The sequence below is a fragment of the Delphinus delphis genome, chromosome 2 (assembly GCF_949987515.2).
Source record: "Delphinus delphis chromosome 2, mDelDel1.2, whole genome shotgun sequence".
Lineage (NCBI taxonomy): Eukaryota > Metazoa > Chordata > Mammalia > Artiodactyla > Delphinidae > Delphinus > Delphinus delphis.
Window position 1 is genome coordinate 173122468 of NC_082684.1, and position 17834 is coordinate 173140301.

At 39.6% G+C, this 17834-nt stretch overlaps 1 protein-coding gene across 3 annotated transcripts in view; it reads right to left on the reverse strand.

Annotated features, from left to right (window-relative positions):
• The window catches only part of CUBN (cubilin), a 280926-nt gene that overhangs the window by 216888 nt on the left and 46204 nt on the right, over positions 1 to 17834 (reverse strand). For all 3 annotated transcript variants that reach the window (XM_060006307.1, XM_060006306.1, XM_060006305.1), the window contains exons 17-20: positions 17049 to 17211; positions 15805 to 15992; positions 2596 to 2740; positions 2190 to 2368 (exon numbers count right to left, since the gene is read on the reverse strand). In XM_060006307.1, coding sequence (XP_059862290.1) covers positions 2190 to 2368; positions 2596 to 2740; positions 15805 to 15992; positions 17049 to 17211 — 675 coding nt within the window. The remainder of the gene's footprint in view (positions 1 to 2189; positions 2369 to 2595; positions 2741 to 15804; positions 15993 to 17048; positions 17212 to 17834) is intronic.

The following is a 17834-nucleotide window of genomic DNA, read 5'->3' on the forward strand; positions in this document are numbered from 1 at the left end:
AGTTCCGTGATTTTGTGTGTGCACATTCAGCACCACTTCAAAAAACTACTTTTTCCCATTGAATCGTCTTGGCACCCTTTTCAAAAATCAATTGGTCATAAAGGTATGAATTTATTTCTGGATTTTCTATTCTGTTCCATTGCTCCATATTTGTATCCTCACCTGAATAACACACTGTCTTGATTATTATAGTTTTGTTCTAAGTTTTAAAATCATAAGTGTGACTCCACCAATGTTGTTCTTTTTCAACAATGCTTCTGGTTATTCTGGTTCCCTTGCATTTCCCATCGAAGTTTACAATCAGCTTGTGAATTTCTGCAAAAGTGCCCGCTGGGATTTTGGTAGAGATTGAATTAAATCTTTAGATAAATTTAAGGAGTACTGCCATCTTAACATTATTATGTCTTCTAATCCATTAACATGAGATGTCTTTCTATTTATTTAGATCTTCAATTTCCTTCAATGACATCTTGTAGTTTTCAGACTACAAATTTTACATGTCTTTTTAAAGCTATATTCCTCAATATTTATTCTTTTTTGCTATTGTAATTGGAATTGTTTCCTTGATTTCATTTTCAAATTGTTCATTGCTAGTATATAAAAAAGAAGTGACTTTCATATTTTGATCTTATATCCCACAACCTGCTGAATTTGTTTATTAGTTCTAATAGTTTAAGTGTGTGTGTGTCTGTGTATAGATTCCTTATGATTTTTTATATACAACATCATGTTATCTGTGAATTGAGATAATTGTATTCCTTCCTTTTCATTCTGGATGCATTTTGTTTCCTTTCCTTGCTTAATTGTCCTAACTAGAATTTCTAGGTTTTTGTTTGTTTGTTTGTTTTTTCTTGTAGCAGAAAGGCATTTATTTATTCATTCAACAAAAGGGGCTTGAGCTCCTTCTATTTGCCGGGCTCCCCCTCCTCCCCTCAAAAACAAAAACAATCTCGCTTCCAAGACTCAGGTCGTCTCATCGATTCGAAACCTTTGCAGATATTGATACTCCAGTACTGACCTTTAACATTTTATCCTCACAAATTCAATCTCATGAATCTATTAACTATCATGGTTCCAGCTGAAAAAGCCCACTTTTCTTTTTTTAACGTTGCCTTCTCGCTTTATGATGTGATAACCTCATAAAAGGACTTTGTGTGTTTAGATCACACACTCAAATATGCCCAAACTTGTTTCCCCCGCCCCTGTCCCTATCCTCCCATCTCTGCTGGCTTCCTCACTGCCCGTTTTGGCCCTTCGGGAGGGACTCTGCCTGTGCGAGCTCGTGGACATCTCTACCCTCGTGGGTCTTTTAAAAAAAACACCCCAAACCTGCCAACAATGCACATCCTCACACGTTTTTCCACTCTTCGCTTTCTTTCACTTAGTGTCTCCTGGGGTTGGGTCCACATCAGCGTAGGAACCGTCCTGCGGTTTCTAGCAACGGCAGGTTACTCCTCTGAAAGGAGGGACTAACCCATGTCACCTGGTTATTCCTGGTTTCGTGGTCAAGACAAGAAGGTCAGCCTTCGTGTCCAGGTGAGGCAGCTGAGGGCACCGGCGGCCCACCCTAAACGGCCGAGAGGGAACCCCTAACGTGGCCGCGGGGCACTGTCAGCCCAGAGCCGAGTCCGGGAAGGGCCGGGAGACCCCGAGGCCGCCCCACTGCTCCGCTCCAGTATAATGTTGAATACAAGTGGTGAGAACAGACATCTTTGTCTTTTTACTGACCGTAGAGGCAAAGCATTTAGTGTTTCATCACTAAATATGATGTTAGCTGTGGGGTTTTTTTACAGATGCCCTTTATCAGATTAAGGAAGTTCCCTTCTATTCTTGGTTTGTTGAGTGTTTTTATCATGAAAAGGTATGAAACTTCATCAAATGCTTTTCTTTTTTTTTCTTGCATCTATTGAGGTAACTATGTGGGTGTTTTTGTGTTTTTTTCCTTTATTTTATTTTACACTGACTGATTTTTGGACAGATACCAACCTTGCATTCCTGGGATAAATCCCATTCGGTCATGGTACGTAATCCTCGTTATATGCTGCTGGATTCAGTTAGCTAGAATTCTGTTGAGAATTTTGCACCTATAAACTAGTTTTGTTTCATGTAACTGATCTGAGGAAAACGTGACATAATATTTTTAATAATATCCAATCAAGTGCAAATATTCCAAAGTGTTTTACTCTCACCTCAATATAATCTGTATCACAGTGGGCAGAACTTCCCGTGTCAAAGGCAGTGAAGTTGAGAAGAACCACTTGGCTTTGGGGTTGGTGGATGGTCCACCTGCAGATTCTTTCTCCTGGATACACGTTAGGATAAAAGGGCGAGCGGATGACCCCTTCTCCAGTTAATTCACCTCCACACGCTGTAAGTATGAAAAAGACAGTAGTGTGTGTCCAGAGATAAATGACTGTTGCCCTCAATTTTACTGCAAAGTTTCACTCCGCAGGAGGACATAATGGAATGTAACACTACTATTAGAATTTTCCCCTTACCACTGGAGGACATAAAATTACTCAATTATTTCAAGAAATGAAAATGTTATAATCAGGCAAATGAGACATTTAAAAATTAAGGCATGAGTTTTCTTACCGACTTGATAAACAGCACTGAAACTAGCTCTTACAACAGAAGCGTCTATTTTAAGCCTGATCCAGATACTATTAGTGATGGATTTAATGTGAGAGAGGGTTTCACTGCCACAGACTTTTCCAAGTAAGGTTTGATCATCTCGAACCTAAACAGAAGAAGAAAATTGATCTGTAATCCTAATCAAGAATCCTAATCAATAAAGAAAAGGAAAGAAAGAAAAGAAGCACAAATACAAAAAATTAAAAATGACAAACATGATACAAATACACAGATACTGAAACACTTGTTTAATATGATAATTCTATGTACAGCACTATGTTAATATAGTTGAATGTTTGAAATGGTTATTTCCAGAAAAATATAAATTACTAAAATTATCTCAAGGAGAAGAAAAATAAAATCTGAATAGGCAATAAGCCATGGATAAAATTGAATATAATACAATTAGTTCCCCCCAAAAAACTCCTAGAAGATGCTCTACCTGGTAAGTTATATTAAACTTGTAAGGAAAAGATAATTCCCATATATAATTTGTTCTAAGGAACCCTCAAACATGGAACAATTCCCAAATAATTTGTCTCAGAACCATCTCACCAAATCCCAACATAGATAATACAAAGGAAAACTATGGGTAGATCTCACCTATTAATATAGATATAAAAATCCTACACACAGTTCTAGAAAAATGAATTCTCTCCATTGTTAGGCTTATATATCAAATAAAACATGAGGTTAAGAGTAATGCAAGGATTGTTTCAAATTATATATATATTTTTTAACATCTTTATTGAAGTATAATTGCTTTACAGTGGTGTGTTAGTTTCTGCTGTATAACAAAGTGAATCAGCTATACATCTACATATATCCCCATATCTCCTCCCTCTTGCATCTCCCTCCCACCCTCCCTATCCCACCCCTCTAGGTGGTCACAAAGCACCAAGCTGATCTCCCTGTGTGATGCAGCTGCTTCCCACTAGCTATCTATTTTACATTTGGTAGTGTATATATGTCCATGCCACCCTCTCACTTCGTCCCAGCTTACCCTTCCCCGTCCCTGTGTCCTCAAGTCCATTCTCTACATCTGCGTCTTTATTCCTGTCCTGCCCCTAGGTTCTTCATAACCACTTTTTTTTCTTTAGATTCCATATATATGTGTTAGCATACAGTATTTGTTTTTCCCTTTCTGACTTACTTTACTCTGTATGACAGACTATAGGTCCATCCACCTCACTACAAATAACTCTCAAATTATAAATTAAGCTCACTAATAGATCCAATAAGCTAAACTATTTATCTCTATAGATGTCAAAAAGTTTGTTAGCATTCCTATTATTAGAAACAAAACTCTTAGAAAGTCAGGAGCAAAAGAAAATTTCCTTCACATTATAAAGACCACCTATTTTAAATCAATAGTCAGTATCTTATAGCGTGGTGGCCATGAGCATGGTCTACAGAGTCATGTCAACTGGATTCAATTCCCACCTCTGTCACTTACAAACCTCCACACTTAGTAACTTTGAACAAGTCACTAAATCTAAGCCAAGCTCAAGCAGTTGGAGCGAACAGGTGAAACAAACGTGTGAATTCCTTAGCGAAATGCCTAGTGCTAGAAGAGGTGGACTGAAGAACAGCTATCGTTATTCTTGACCTTTCTGAAGTTCCTCACTCAAATCAGGAATTCTTCCATGGATGTTCATACTACCTTTGTTCTACAGAATTATTTTGGAAGAGCTAGCCATCCACCTACTAATCCATTCCCTCGACTACCATCTTCAAGGCATCAACAAACACCAGGGCCTGTACTGGTGATACTGCTGTGAAAGACAGTCACCGCTCACAGGAACTCACAAGAAGCAAGCACTTTTTTTTCAAAAGCGTGAGCGTCACGTACAGGGAAGGAGAGAATATGCTCTTTTACTACTTAACACAATGGGGCTCCACGGGTACCTCAGTTAGGCATTTTGGAAATCCGTGAAGGCATATTTGGTTTTGTTTTCATTATTCACAGGATGGGGGTGGGGCGCTACTGGCATTTAGTGGCTGGGGACCCAAGATACTAAACACCCTGAAATGTGAGAGCCAGTCACACACAACGAGGATTCTCCTCTCTCCTGTGTGACCTTCAATGCAGTGACAGTTACAAGTGTAAAATCTAGCTCTGGTTTATATACCAAGTGCAAAATACTTTTGCTCAATTCTAACACACACCGGATTTTCCAGGATTACAAGTAGAGTGTGAATCAAAAGAAGTCCTTTTTTTCCTCCTGGAAATCTGCCAAGAATTGGTCGCCATTTCAGAAAATTCACCAACCTACGTAGCCACGTCGGCCTGCGTTTTTAGTGCGGCGTTGATAGGGTTTAGGGGGCAAACAAGTTACGACTTCATTCTGTCTTCAAGTGCAGCTTGCCTAGGCTTTTAACATACTGTCATAACTTTTTAAATTTCATTTAATTAATTTATTTATTTGGTTGCGCCCTGTCAGTTGTGGCAGACGGGCTCCTTAGCTGTGCCAGGCATGTGGGATCTAGCTCCCTGACCAGGGATCAAACCCAGGCCCCCTGCATTGGGAGCATGGAGTCTTAACCACTGTGCCACCAGGGAAGTCCTCATAATTTTTTTTTTTTACTTTGCTTTATTTCTCCTAAATCTTACACTTACAATTTTATTTTTATTTATATAATGTATGTATACAATATGAGCTGATATTATCTATGAATTTCATTTCAGAATAGCATAAGGTTGATATAAGAAGGTCTTAAAGTGTAGAGAACCATTAACTTAACCAAATACTCTGAACTCCTACAGAGAATGAGGGAATATTTCTCAGCAGAAGTAACTTTTAAGTTGAAACTTGGAAGAATATCCAGGTCAAAGGGAATGGGCAGTAAAGGGAAGAGCTTAAAAGTATAATCCTCAAAGCTGGTAGGGATATGGTAACATGTTACTCCCATGCATAACTGGTTGGAAGTATAAATTTCTGGAAAATAATTGGACAATATGTATCAGGAGTCTTGGAAATGTTCATAGTTTTGGACCCGGTAACTTCACTTCTCACACTCTGTCATAAGGAAATCATTCAAGATGCAGACAAAGACACACAAGGTTCCACATCAGCGTATGCTCTATAGACACAAGAATTGAAAATATTCCACACGTCTAATAATAGGAGGGTGATTAAATAAATCATGGTACAGCCATATGACAGAGTCTTACACAGACACTGGCAATCACATGCCTCTCCACTGACTCATCCCAAACCAGTTCCTTTCTACGAGCTGAACGCAAATTTCACACACAGCCGTAAAGTTATGCTACACAGCTCTCCAACCAAACAGCAAATCTCTGAAGGAAGAGAAAATTTCCATATCACCTTCAGCATCTAACAACTTTGCAAATAGGTGTCGGACAGACACTTGTTGATTCATTAATTTTAAGGCGTGGTATGACGGTTCAATTTTTGCTAGAGACGCAGGCATGCTACAGTTCTTGGAAACCGGAAAGCATGAAACACGGAGTAAGATGTCCTCCTGTTCTTGAACCCTCTGGGGTGCCCTTCGCTTCTGCTAAGACCGTAGCAAGCATCTCTCTTTTCTATTTTGCCCATTAGCAGATGACAAGGAGGAAGAAACACAGTCCAAAAGCAGCAGAGCAAACGCTAAAGCAGGCCGTTCCCCTGGGCCTCACTAATGAAATTCAAGGACTCCAGCAAGGAGAAAGGCAGCTGCAGTCCAAATGTTTTAAGAGGAACTTATAGGGCTCGAGGGCTTTAAACCTAGAAGGTACAATTGATTTTGGCTATGTTTCTCTCTCCCGGTGGAAATGAACCTTATTAATTCTGAAAGTCTATATTCTCCCTGGAACCCAGGCATGGCAATATACTATAACCACAATCCCCCAGTGCTCTAAAGTGACCCCAAATCATGCGCAGCGCATCCTGTATTCACCATCTTAGGGCTGTGAATTTGCATGCCTCCCTCCGCCCCCTCAGCGGCAACAAAAACCTCTTTCGTTTTTCCTATTCAACTTCCTCCTGTAAGAGACTGCATATCTCACAAGCTCATGGCCTTGTGACTTGTGCTGTCTCCCTATGGAGATTTAATATTTATCCTTCCCGTTGACTCTGGGCTTGGCCACAGGTCTCGCTTTGCCCTAAAGAATGTGAGCAGAGGTGATGTGCAGTTTCCAAGTGGAAGCTTTGGGGGTCACTGCACGATTCAACCGTCTTTTCCTTTCTGCTCTCACAAGACCAAGGGCTGGGGCCCCAGGGACAGATGGGACAGGGGCCAGATCAGCAGAACTGCCACCGATACCAGACTAGCATGTTAACACCAGTGGAGAATAAACATATGTCACTGTAAGCCACAGAAATTTTCTGTTATTGCTTTTGATTTGTTTTCTTGTTATTGACTGTTTGTTACTGCGGTGTAATCGAGAAAGATGACTCATATTTCAGCCTGGTCTGTACTGTTTCTTAAGAAGTCAGCTGAACTCATGCCATGGTCACTTGCATCACCACGCCAAATTCATTCTTTACTGTGGATCACGTTTGCAAAGAAATGACAAGGACCATTCCAAATTCTAGTGTTCTGGGGACCAGGCCCAGATTTTTCATTGTTTGCTTTATTCATTCAGCAAACACTGATGGTTTCAGGCTCAGAGATCCAATTGATAATCTGTGACCCATGGTTTTTAACCCTACGGAATACCCCAAATGCTTCTGATCTTTAACATCGGCAGATGGATCTGGTTCCTGAAGACAAACTACTCATACAGAAGGTTTTTTTTAAATGAAAAATAGTTCTTATAAAGGAGCCTGTAGAAAGAGCTAAAATTAACTGGGCTGTAAAACACAGTTTATCTGAAATTTTAGGTGGATCTGAAGCCCAGTCAGAAGTAAGCTTTAACATCTGTAATGGATCAGGTCCTAAAGCCAGGACTTAATATATGTGCTCATTTGTTCATATCTGCTACATACACAGATTTGTTTTTATATAACAATGTCAAAAATTTGATTAAGTATTAAATCATAATTCAAAGCAAACGAAATACTTTGGCACTTAGGCTTGGTCCAACCAAGAGCTGAAAACAGAACCTTACCATACAGTAATGTTTAACACGTGGCTTCTTGTGAAGTGAGTGTTGGGTTGAAATGCCCCTTAGCTAAACAAAGACTTGATCCTGGAGACCAGCCTTGGGTTCATCTGGGTACACAGGAGCCGGGGTGGGGGAAAGGGGGGTGGCGACGTGGCCCCATTCCAAATGAGAGACTAAAGGGTGAGGGGTAAGAGGTGAGAGAAGCCACACAGGGACTAAAAATTATCTTCTTAGATATCTTGTTATCCTTCTTTATTCATTATTATGTTTCATGATTTCATAGTCAAAATTTTAAAGCTTTTTATGCCTCTGGAAACAGTGGTGCTTCTAATATCTCTATCAATAGAGTAAATTTATCCTTTGTCTGCTTTTTTTAAAAAAATCTGCTTTTCTCAAATCAGGACTACAGGTGTAGTTTTACCTAGAAGTGTGCTCCTACATGACTGCCAACTCCAGTATGTCACCTGCTTCCACCTCTCTTCTCCTCCCCCACCATCATCATCATCATCATCATCATCGGAATCATCGTCATGTTAACTTTTACCAACCATTCCTGGTGATCCAGGCACTGTGCTAAGAACGTTCTAATTGTTTCTCTTTTCATTTAGCAAAGCTAGCTTCTTTACCCCCATGTACAGAGCCCTACAAGATCTAGTTCCTGCCTAATTCTTGTTTCCCTCCTCTCCTTTGTGATTCCAGCCGCACTACTCTATTTTCAATTCTTCATGTTTGCCATGTTTTTTCTCAGTTCAGTGTCTAAGGCTATGTTGGTACCTCTAGCGGGAATTCTCCTTCTCTTAGCTCTTTGCATTGCTAACCCTTCTCATCTTCAGACTCAAAATGTGACATCCTTAGGGAAGATACCCCTAACCATTCAACCAAAGTCATCAGCACTGTTATTTTCTTTCACGTACTTTCTTTCCTTCACAATACTCTTCCCACCTTGAAACTACGTAGTTGTGTGCTTACTTGTTTAATATCTCTTGTGTTTTACGTACCCATCCCCAACACAGTGCCTGGCATCCAAGTTGTCTGATAAATATTCAGAGAATGAATAGATAAATGAGTGAATGACCTCTTCTAATCCTTCTGTAAACAGTAGTCGTATTACTATTCCTATTATGGATGAGGAAACCGAGGCTTACTGATGTCAAACATCATGCCTTCAGTGAAACAGAGAGCTGAAGTCCTCTGTCATGTTTTCATGCAATATTGTTCTCATTTATACCAGAGAGCATGGGTCATCCTCTCGATCTGCCCCAGAAGTCTGGAGCATTCTTGGTTACCCCATTTCCATAGCTTCCTCTTCTCACTCACTGCTCTCCGTCTCACTTGTTCCGTGGGGTTTGTGATGTCCACATAAACATGCAACTCCTTTACACACAGGAAGGATCTACGCTATATGGTCCCTCACGACTCCAAAGCTAGGCGGTTCTACCACCCCAGTCTACCTCCTGGCGCCCACCACGCCAATCTGTAGAATGATTTCACCTGAGCAATAGCACATTTTATCACTTCATTAAAGAGCATCAGGATGGCAGAGCAATTTTGGAAAAACTGTGTTGACAACAAGTGCTAAGAAACTAACCAAATGTTTCTAGTCTCTGCCCAGACTCCAAATCCAATATGCTAAGAATGAAAACTATTGAACATCTCACCATGTCCCCTTTTTTCCTGCCATCTCTAGAAAGACATTTCTTTGAACTAAAGTTACTTCCAACGTGTGCTTAACTGAAAACAATGCTCCTCAGGCTACTCTGGTGAGCGTGCTTCCTGCAGCCACATTCCAGCTTCAGTTGTCAGAGGGCTTATTCTTTCTCTGCCATTTGGGTTTATATCCTTAAGAATTTTTCTGTGAATCACAGTCATGAGACTCTGACCAACACGTCCCCTTGAGGGTACCAAGTGTGCTCAGGCAGGCCGGAAGTCACAGCCCTCTCTCCCCCAATCCCAAGGCTGGAGCTGAACAGCTTCACTGCCTAACAAAGAGCAAAAGGAAGTACTGTGTGAATTTGAATTCATCTAAAGACCTGTGGGGACGTGGGAGAGCTGTGCAGCACCCTGCCTCCCCCGCCACCCCAGATTCCAAGGGAAGACAGATCTTCAGTGTTCCAGTTTACTGTGCTCTCCAACTTTCCCATTTTTTTGGTTCTTTCTTTAAAATCTTAGAGCTTTTACCTGGTTTTGATATATAGCATTTTCCTACATTGTCTTTCATTTCATTTTCTAGTTCCTTCCTTAACCCAGTAATTATTTAGGAAAAAGTTTACAGATTTCCAAGAAGTTGGACATTTAAAATTTTTTATAATTTCTACTTGCATCGCATTGTAAAGAGATGTGTGTACAATTTCTGTTGTGAATTTACTGAGATTGGCAAGAGGTCTAAAATATGATTAATTTGTCATTCAATGAGACTTGTAGAATGGGTACACATTCCTTAGATTTCAGAAGCCAAATTTAGTGTAATGTATTCTCCCTATCTTATTAATTATAGTTATCAATCTTTCTCTGCTGTTTATTTCTCTTTCCTCTTCTAAGAGGGAACAACTTCCCCAGAAGCTCTCCTGTTTCCCCACAAGGTCCCTCTCCTCCCCCTTCCCTTACTAGTCTCTCTTCTGTGCTCCCTTTCGACTTCCCCAGTTTTGGTGGGGAGGGACAGATGATGTGGGATGGGTCGAGGAGATCTGGTGGGGCGAACAATTCTGTTCATTTCCTTCCATATCCTATTTCAAGCCCTGGCCTTAGTATCACATAAGCTTCTGAAATTATTATTCAGCCTAGTGCTCACATTCTCTGGGATTAAAAATTAAACTTTCATTACTACCTTATGTGTCCTTCACTCAGAGTTCTGACGGCTTAAATCACTTATGAAATATTAATGAGAGGGGCTGCTTTTTATTCTGGAAAGATAGTTCTGTCACATTCATTGAACTATTCTCTACAGTTTAAAAGCTCTCTTAGACAAAAACAGAGGGATGAACAGTTGATCTATTCTTCCTATACTTATTCTTTTGTTACCAGCCACATCACATCACCCATGGGTGACAAATCTTTTTAGAAGTAGAAACTTTGAGAGAGCTGTATAAATCCAAGAATTAATACATAAATGTGTGTTTCTTGTTTTAAAAAAAAGAAAAAGAAAGATATGCTACACTGAGTATGGGTAATACCACAGTTATTATCACACCCACCAGAAGGCCAGCATCAGCCCCAGGACCCCCCCAGGCCATGTGGCAAACCATTCCAGGACCCAGTCCTGCCTACCAGCAGGCTCATCACCGGCCCTGAGACACCCCCCCCAGACCATGCAACCAGCCATGCCAGGTCCTAGCCCCACCCACCAGTGGGCCCAGCACCCGCCCCAGGATGCCCCAGGCCATGTGACCAGCCACACTGGGGCTTAGCAGTGGGCCACCAGTGGGCTGGCAGTATCTCAAGAGGCAGGCCTCACAGCCAACAGGATCAGGAGCCAGTCCCACCTGTCAGTGTGCCCACAGCAGTTGGCTCTGTCACAACAGAAGGGGCCACTCAGCCCACATGGGGGCACCCACAGAGCATAAAGCTCTGGTGACCAGAGGCGAGTACGCAGCAGGGCCCCGTAGGACGTCTTCTACATAAGGCTGCTTCTCCAAGACTGGGAAATGTAACCTACCTACCTAATACAGAAAAATAAACACAGAGAATTAGGCAAAATGAGGAGACAGAGGAATGTGCTCCAAAGGAAGGAATAAGACAAATCCTCAGAAAAAGAACTACATGCAGTGCAGACGAGCAATCTACCTGATAAAGGGTTCAGGGTAATGATCTTAAAAATATTCAATGAACTCTGAAAAAGAATGATGAACACAGTGAGAAGTTTAACAGAGAGTTAGAAAATACAGAGAAGATACCAAAAAGAGCTGAAGAATACAATAACTGAAATAAAAGATACACTCAAAGGAATCAATGAATTAGCAAACTTGGAAATCAGCCAAGCTGAACAGAAAAAAGAAAAAAGAATTTTTAAGAATGGGATAGTTTAAGTGACCTCTGGGACAACATCAAGTGTACTAACATTCACATTAAAGGGGTCCCAGAAGGAAAAGAGAGAGAGAAAGGGGCAGAGAACTTATTTAAAGAAATAATATCTGAAATATTCCCTAAACCAGGAAAGGAAACAGATATCCAGGTCCAGGAAGCACAGAGAGTATCACACAAGATGAAACCAAAGAGGTATAAACCAAGACATACTGTATTTAAAACAGAAAAAAAAATAAAGAGAGAATATTGAAAGCAGCAAGAAAAAAGCAACTAGTTATATACATAGGAACTCCCATGAGACTATAAGCTGACTTTTCAGCAGAAATTTTTCAAGCCAGAAGGAAGAGTAACAATACCTTCAAAGTGATGAAAGGAAAATACATACAACCAAGAATACTCTATCTGGCAAGACTATTATTCAGATTTGAAGGAGAGATAGAGTTTTACAACCAAGCAAAAGCTAAAAGTGTTCAGCACCACTAAACCAGCTTTATAAGAAATGTTAAAGGGTGTTCCATGTAAATGGAAATGAAAAGAAATCTGGGGTAGCAATACTTAGATAAAACAAAATAGACTTTAAAACAAAGCCTGTAACAAGAGACAAAGAAGGGCATTACACGATAAAGGAATCAACCAAGAAGATATAACAATTACAAGTATATATGCACCCAAAATAGGCACACCTAATACATAAAGCAAATATTAGCAAACATAAAGGGAGAAGTTGACAGTAACAATAAAAGTAGGGGACTTTAACACCCACTTATGTCAAAGGACAGATTATCCAGATAAAAGATCAATAAGAAAACATTGGCCTTGAATGACACATTAGACCAGATAGATTATATAAAACATTCCACCCAAAAGCTGCAGATACACATTTTTCCAAGTGTACATGGAACATTCTCTAGGATAGATCACGTGCTAGGCCACAAAAAAAGTCTCAGTAAATTGAATAAGATTGAAATCATATCAAGTAACTTTTCTGACCACAAGAGTATGAGATTAGAAATCAACTACAGGGGAAAAAAAAACACCTTGCAAAAAGAAATACAAACATCCACATCTTTGAGGCTAAAAAATATGCTACTAAGCAACCAATGGGTCACTAAACAAATCAAGAGGAAATAAGGAAATACCTGGAGACAAATGAAAACGGAAACACAATGATCCAAAATGTAGGACACAAAGCAAAAGCAGTTCTATGAGAGAAGTTAATAGCGATCCAAGCTTACCTCAGGAAATAAGAAAAATTTCAAATAAACAATCTAACTTTACACCTAAGGGAACTAGAAAAAGAAGAACAAACAAATCCCAAAGTTAGTAGAAGGAAGATATAAGTCATAAAGATCAGGACGTAAATAAATGAAATTAAGACTAAAAAGAATAGATCTCTTGGGGCTTCCCTGGTGGCGCAGTGGTTGAGAGTCCGCCTGCCAATGCAGGGGACACGGGTTCGTGCCCCGGTCCGGGAAGATCCCACATGCCATGGAGCGGCTAGGCCCGTGAGCCATGGCCGCTGAGCCTGCACGTCCGGAACCTGTGCTCCACAACGGGAGAGTCCACAACAGTGAGAGGCCCGCGTACCACACACACACACAAAAAAATAGATCTCCTGAAGACAATATTAGCAAACCAAATTCAACAATACATTAAAAGGATCATACACCATGATCAATTGGGATTTATCCCAGGGTTGCAATGATGGTCCAATATTTGCAAAGTAATTGATGTGATATACCACATTAACAAATTTAAGAATAAAAACTATATGATCATCTCAATAGATGCAGAAAAGGTTTTAACAAAATTCAACACCCATTTATGATAAAACTTTCAACAAAGTGGCTATAGAGGGAATATTCCTCAACATAATAAAAGTCATATATGACAAACCTACAGTCAACATCATACTCAACAGTGAAAAGCTGAGGTCATTTCCTCTAAGATCAGAAGTGAGACAAGGATGCTCACTCTCTCCACTTTTATGCCACCTAATATTGGAAGTCCTAGCCACAGCAATCAGATAAGAAAAAGAAATAAAAGGAATCCAAATTGGAAAGGAAGCAGTAAAACTGCTACTGTTTGCAGATGACATGATACTACATATAGAAAATACTAAAGACACCACCAAAAAACTCTAGAACTAATAACTGAATTCAGTAAAATTGCAGGACACAAATTAATATACAGAGATCAGTTGCATTTCTATACACTAACAATGAACTATCAGAAAGAGAAATTAAGGAAACAATCCCATTTACAATTGCATCAAGAAGAATAAAATACCTAGGAATAAATCTAACTAAAGAAGTAAAAGACATACTCCAAAAACTATAAGATATTGATGAAAGAAACTGAAGATGACAAAAACAAATGGAAAGATATCTGTGCTCATGAATTGGAAGAATTAGTATTGTTAAGATGACCATACTACCCAAGACAATCTACAGATTCAATACAATCCCTATCAAAATACCAATGGCATTTTTTTACAGAATTAAAACAAATAATTCTAAAATTTGTATGGAAACACAAAAGACTATGAATAGCCAAAATAATCTTGAAAGAACAAAACTAGGTGTATCACACTCCATGGATTCAAATTATACTACAAAGCTATAGCAATCAAAATAGTATGGTACTGGCACAAAAACAGACAAGGGAGTCCAGAAATAAAGCCATACTTATATTGGCCAACTAATCTATGACAAAGGAGGCAAGACAATGGAGAAAAGACAGTGTCTTCAATAAGTGGTGCTGGAAAAACTGGCCAGCTACATGTAAAACAATGAAATTAGAACATTCCCTAACATCATACACAAAAATAGACTCAAAATCCTGGTGCACAGTAAGTACTCTCTAAGTGTGAGCTATTTTTATTATTCTCAAAGTAGAAAAACAGATGTTGGAAATTTAGTTTTTATTTATATAAAAATATCTAAAATTGCTTCATAATGAAAAACTTTAATGTACCTTATGAGGGACTTTAGAAAACATAAACTGAATGAATATACACATTTACTTTATCATCTGAGTTTAAAACTTCTGGATTAAAAAAATATATTATTGTGGTACCATGGTCAATGCACTGCTCCATTATTGAGCTAGGTTCAGACCTTATGCTAAAATTCTATGCTTCCTCTCTCTACATGTGAAGGAGAGAAGAGGGTAAGAGGTTACATGGGTTTTTCCTGGAAAAATGAACTGGTCTAACTTAACATGAGCAAACAAAATTGTCAATGCCTCCCTGAGTTTATACAAAATGATTGCACCCAACAAAAAGTATTTTGTTTCTCTTGCTCAACACTTTAATTTGTGGCTTGACCAATAGTTAAACAAATGAAATACCAGGGGAGGCAGATAAAAACTGCCTTTTTGTCTCAGATATTCTTCTTATTACAACCATTACACACATTTAAATTAAAGTTTTCTGCGGGAGAGCAAGCAGAACTGATGAAGGGAAAAAATCCCTTAACTCTAAAACAAGGGTTATTCAATGCTTTAACTGAACTCCCTGCCACTGACTAGCTAGCTCACCCCGGGCAAATCCTTTTACTTCTCTGGGGTGAGGTCCCTCACATATATAACTGTCCTGGACAATCTCTGAAATCTGTATCCTATTAGTAAATGCTATTAGTCTTACTCATTTGTATTCACCTTAGTTATTAGGGCCTATTATTGGGACTCAGTTTAATAGCTTGTAATTTAGCATTATTATGAGCTTCTAGCCTCAGCTTTCATTTTTGTCCTCTGTTACTCTATTACCAATCTCCTGTTTCACCATCTGTAGATCTATTTTTGGCAAGTTCTTTCATATTCTCTAGGACAGGTGTTCTCAGACTCTAGCCTGCATCAGAATCAGCGGGGTTGGAGGAGGAGAGGACCTGTTAAAACACAGATTGCTGAGCCTGTGCCCTAGAGGTTCTGATGCGGTAGGTCTGGGAGAGGACCCAGAACTACACTACCCGCATCCAGGTCATCCAGGAGATCTGGATGCTGCAGACCCAGCAATCATGTGAAGACCTCTGCTCTACAGAATATGAAAAATGTTGATAAACATCATCTGAGGGCCACTAAGTAGCAAAAGTTACCTCAATGTAACTCTGAGAACAGCCACTCTGGCCTTCCAGCTCCACGTGGGTGAAGTTGACTTGGACTTGCTCTCCCAGCGGCTGCCTTATGGTATAGATGCACTGTCTGTTGTGTGTGAAAGGTCCGGACAAGTCAGCAGAGAGGAGACCCTCTGGGTCTGTGTAGTTCCCTCCACACTGCAGATCCACTGAAGAGAACACAGAAGCGAAGGGAAAGGTCACGTGGATGGCCGTTCCTCCAGCTCCCAGGCAATGAGATACAATTTTTAAAAACTATACACACACACCCCATCACACACCCACTCTATTCACCCTCTACGGGCTTATGCCTTTCGTTACAAGAGTTTTCAGCTTGACACGTATTTGTGGGACGTCCACGTAGTGCCTAAGGAAATAGCTGTAGAAATGTGTGATCTAACTACCAATCTGACATCCTTTTCGACAAATTGCTTTTTAAATGCATTTATGCTCTCCTTCATTCAAAGGAGATCTGAGGCAGTTTATAAAATACATGTAACAGAATAAAATATATGACTAGAAAAATGAATCAGATTAAAGGAATAATGAATACAGAATAGCAAGACGCAGTCAGGGGAAATTTGCTATGCAGAGAGAACAGGTGTGACTACACAAATTACAGAAGGTCAGCTGCAGATTCACCCTGAAGCCGAAATAAATGGAGAAAGAAGACTAGTGAAAAGATGTTATTGTTATTTTTCCTGATATTGAGACTTAAAAAGTGTTTTTCCTGTGAATTCTCATCAGGGCACAATGATGTATGTTGAGAACAAAATCCGCTACAGCCCTAAAATAAAAGTCACAGAGCATTTCATTGTTTTTTGTTCGTTTGTTGGTTTATTTTAAGGTGTCAGTGCAAGTGAAAGGCATGATAGCTATAAAATCTGACACACCTCAAGATAGATTGCGTTTCTCTCCTATCTCTCCCAAAAAAACACAGAATAACCCCTAGGGAACTGATGTCTGAATTATTTAATTTTAGGGACCTGACACATATCTACCATAATGTGGACCCCAGAATTTAGGGACCAAGGGATATTATAGCATTAATAATAGAACTCTGGGAAGAAAAAGAAAAAAAGTTGGAACAATGAGAGAAATATTTATAAATACACATTATCAGTGTAAGTCAGTCATCTGCAGCCTCACATTAAAGTACAAGGCAACTATAAGCATAGCACTGTCCTTCATATTTATATTAAGCTCCCAGTTACCAAGTTACTTACAAGGTGATGTTAAGTAGGTGATATGAAACCCTTGGTCATTAATCTGGTTGTCGGAATGGAAATGAATCCTGGCAAAGGGACCTGTAGTCTGGAGTGGTGGGACAGACAGAGTGGTGCAGAATTTCCCAAGAACCGGGTCCTGATGCAAAGGACCATCTCGAATCTAAAACAAGAGAAGGGATCATTAAGTTCAAAGTGGTCAGATTTTAACAAACCCAGTCGTTTTGTACAGTAACGTCAGAAAACCCATCTTTACAAGTGACGACTCTGGGAGGCTCTCCTGTCACCTATGCATCTATCACATGCTTGGGGTTCAGGAAAGGGTAATCTCCTCCCACCCATCGCTGATGCCTTCCGTTCTCTCTGAATTTTAACTCTGAGGCTGGGTGTACACTTTGAATTTTTCTCAATATTTCCTTTCCTAGGTTTCCCCTGCCCCAGATGTTTGTTTTGGAATGATACATTCCTAATGATCTAGATGAAGAAATGGATATATGCAAAGAAAACAGAAAAGGAATGACAGCAATGTCACTGATGCACAGCTTGGTCTAAATACTCAGGAGGATCAGAAGTGGAAAAGGAAGTAAAGTTAGATTAGATACAACAAGAAAACAGTTTTATGAACTTAAAAAGCGAAACTTTGATAGTAATTAAGTACTGCAATAATGACGATGTGACCTTAGAAAACCATTTTAATTGTTGGGTTTTAATCTCTTAAATAATTGTGCCAACGACTCTATGATTCTATTGTAACTGCAAATTCTGTACTGCATAGAACACCAAGGT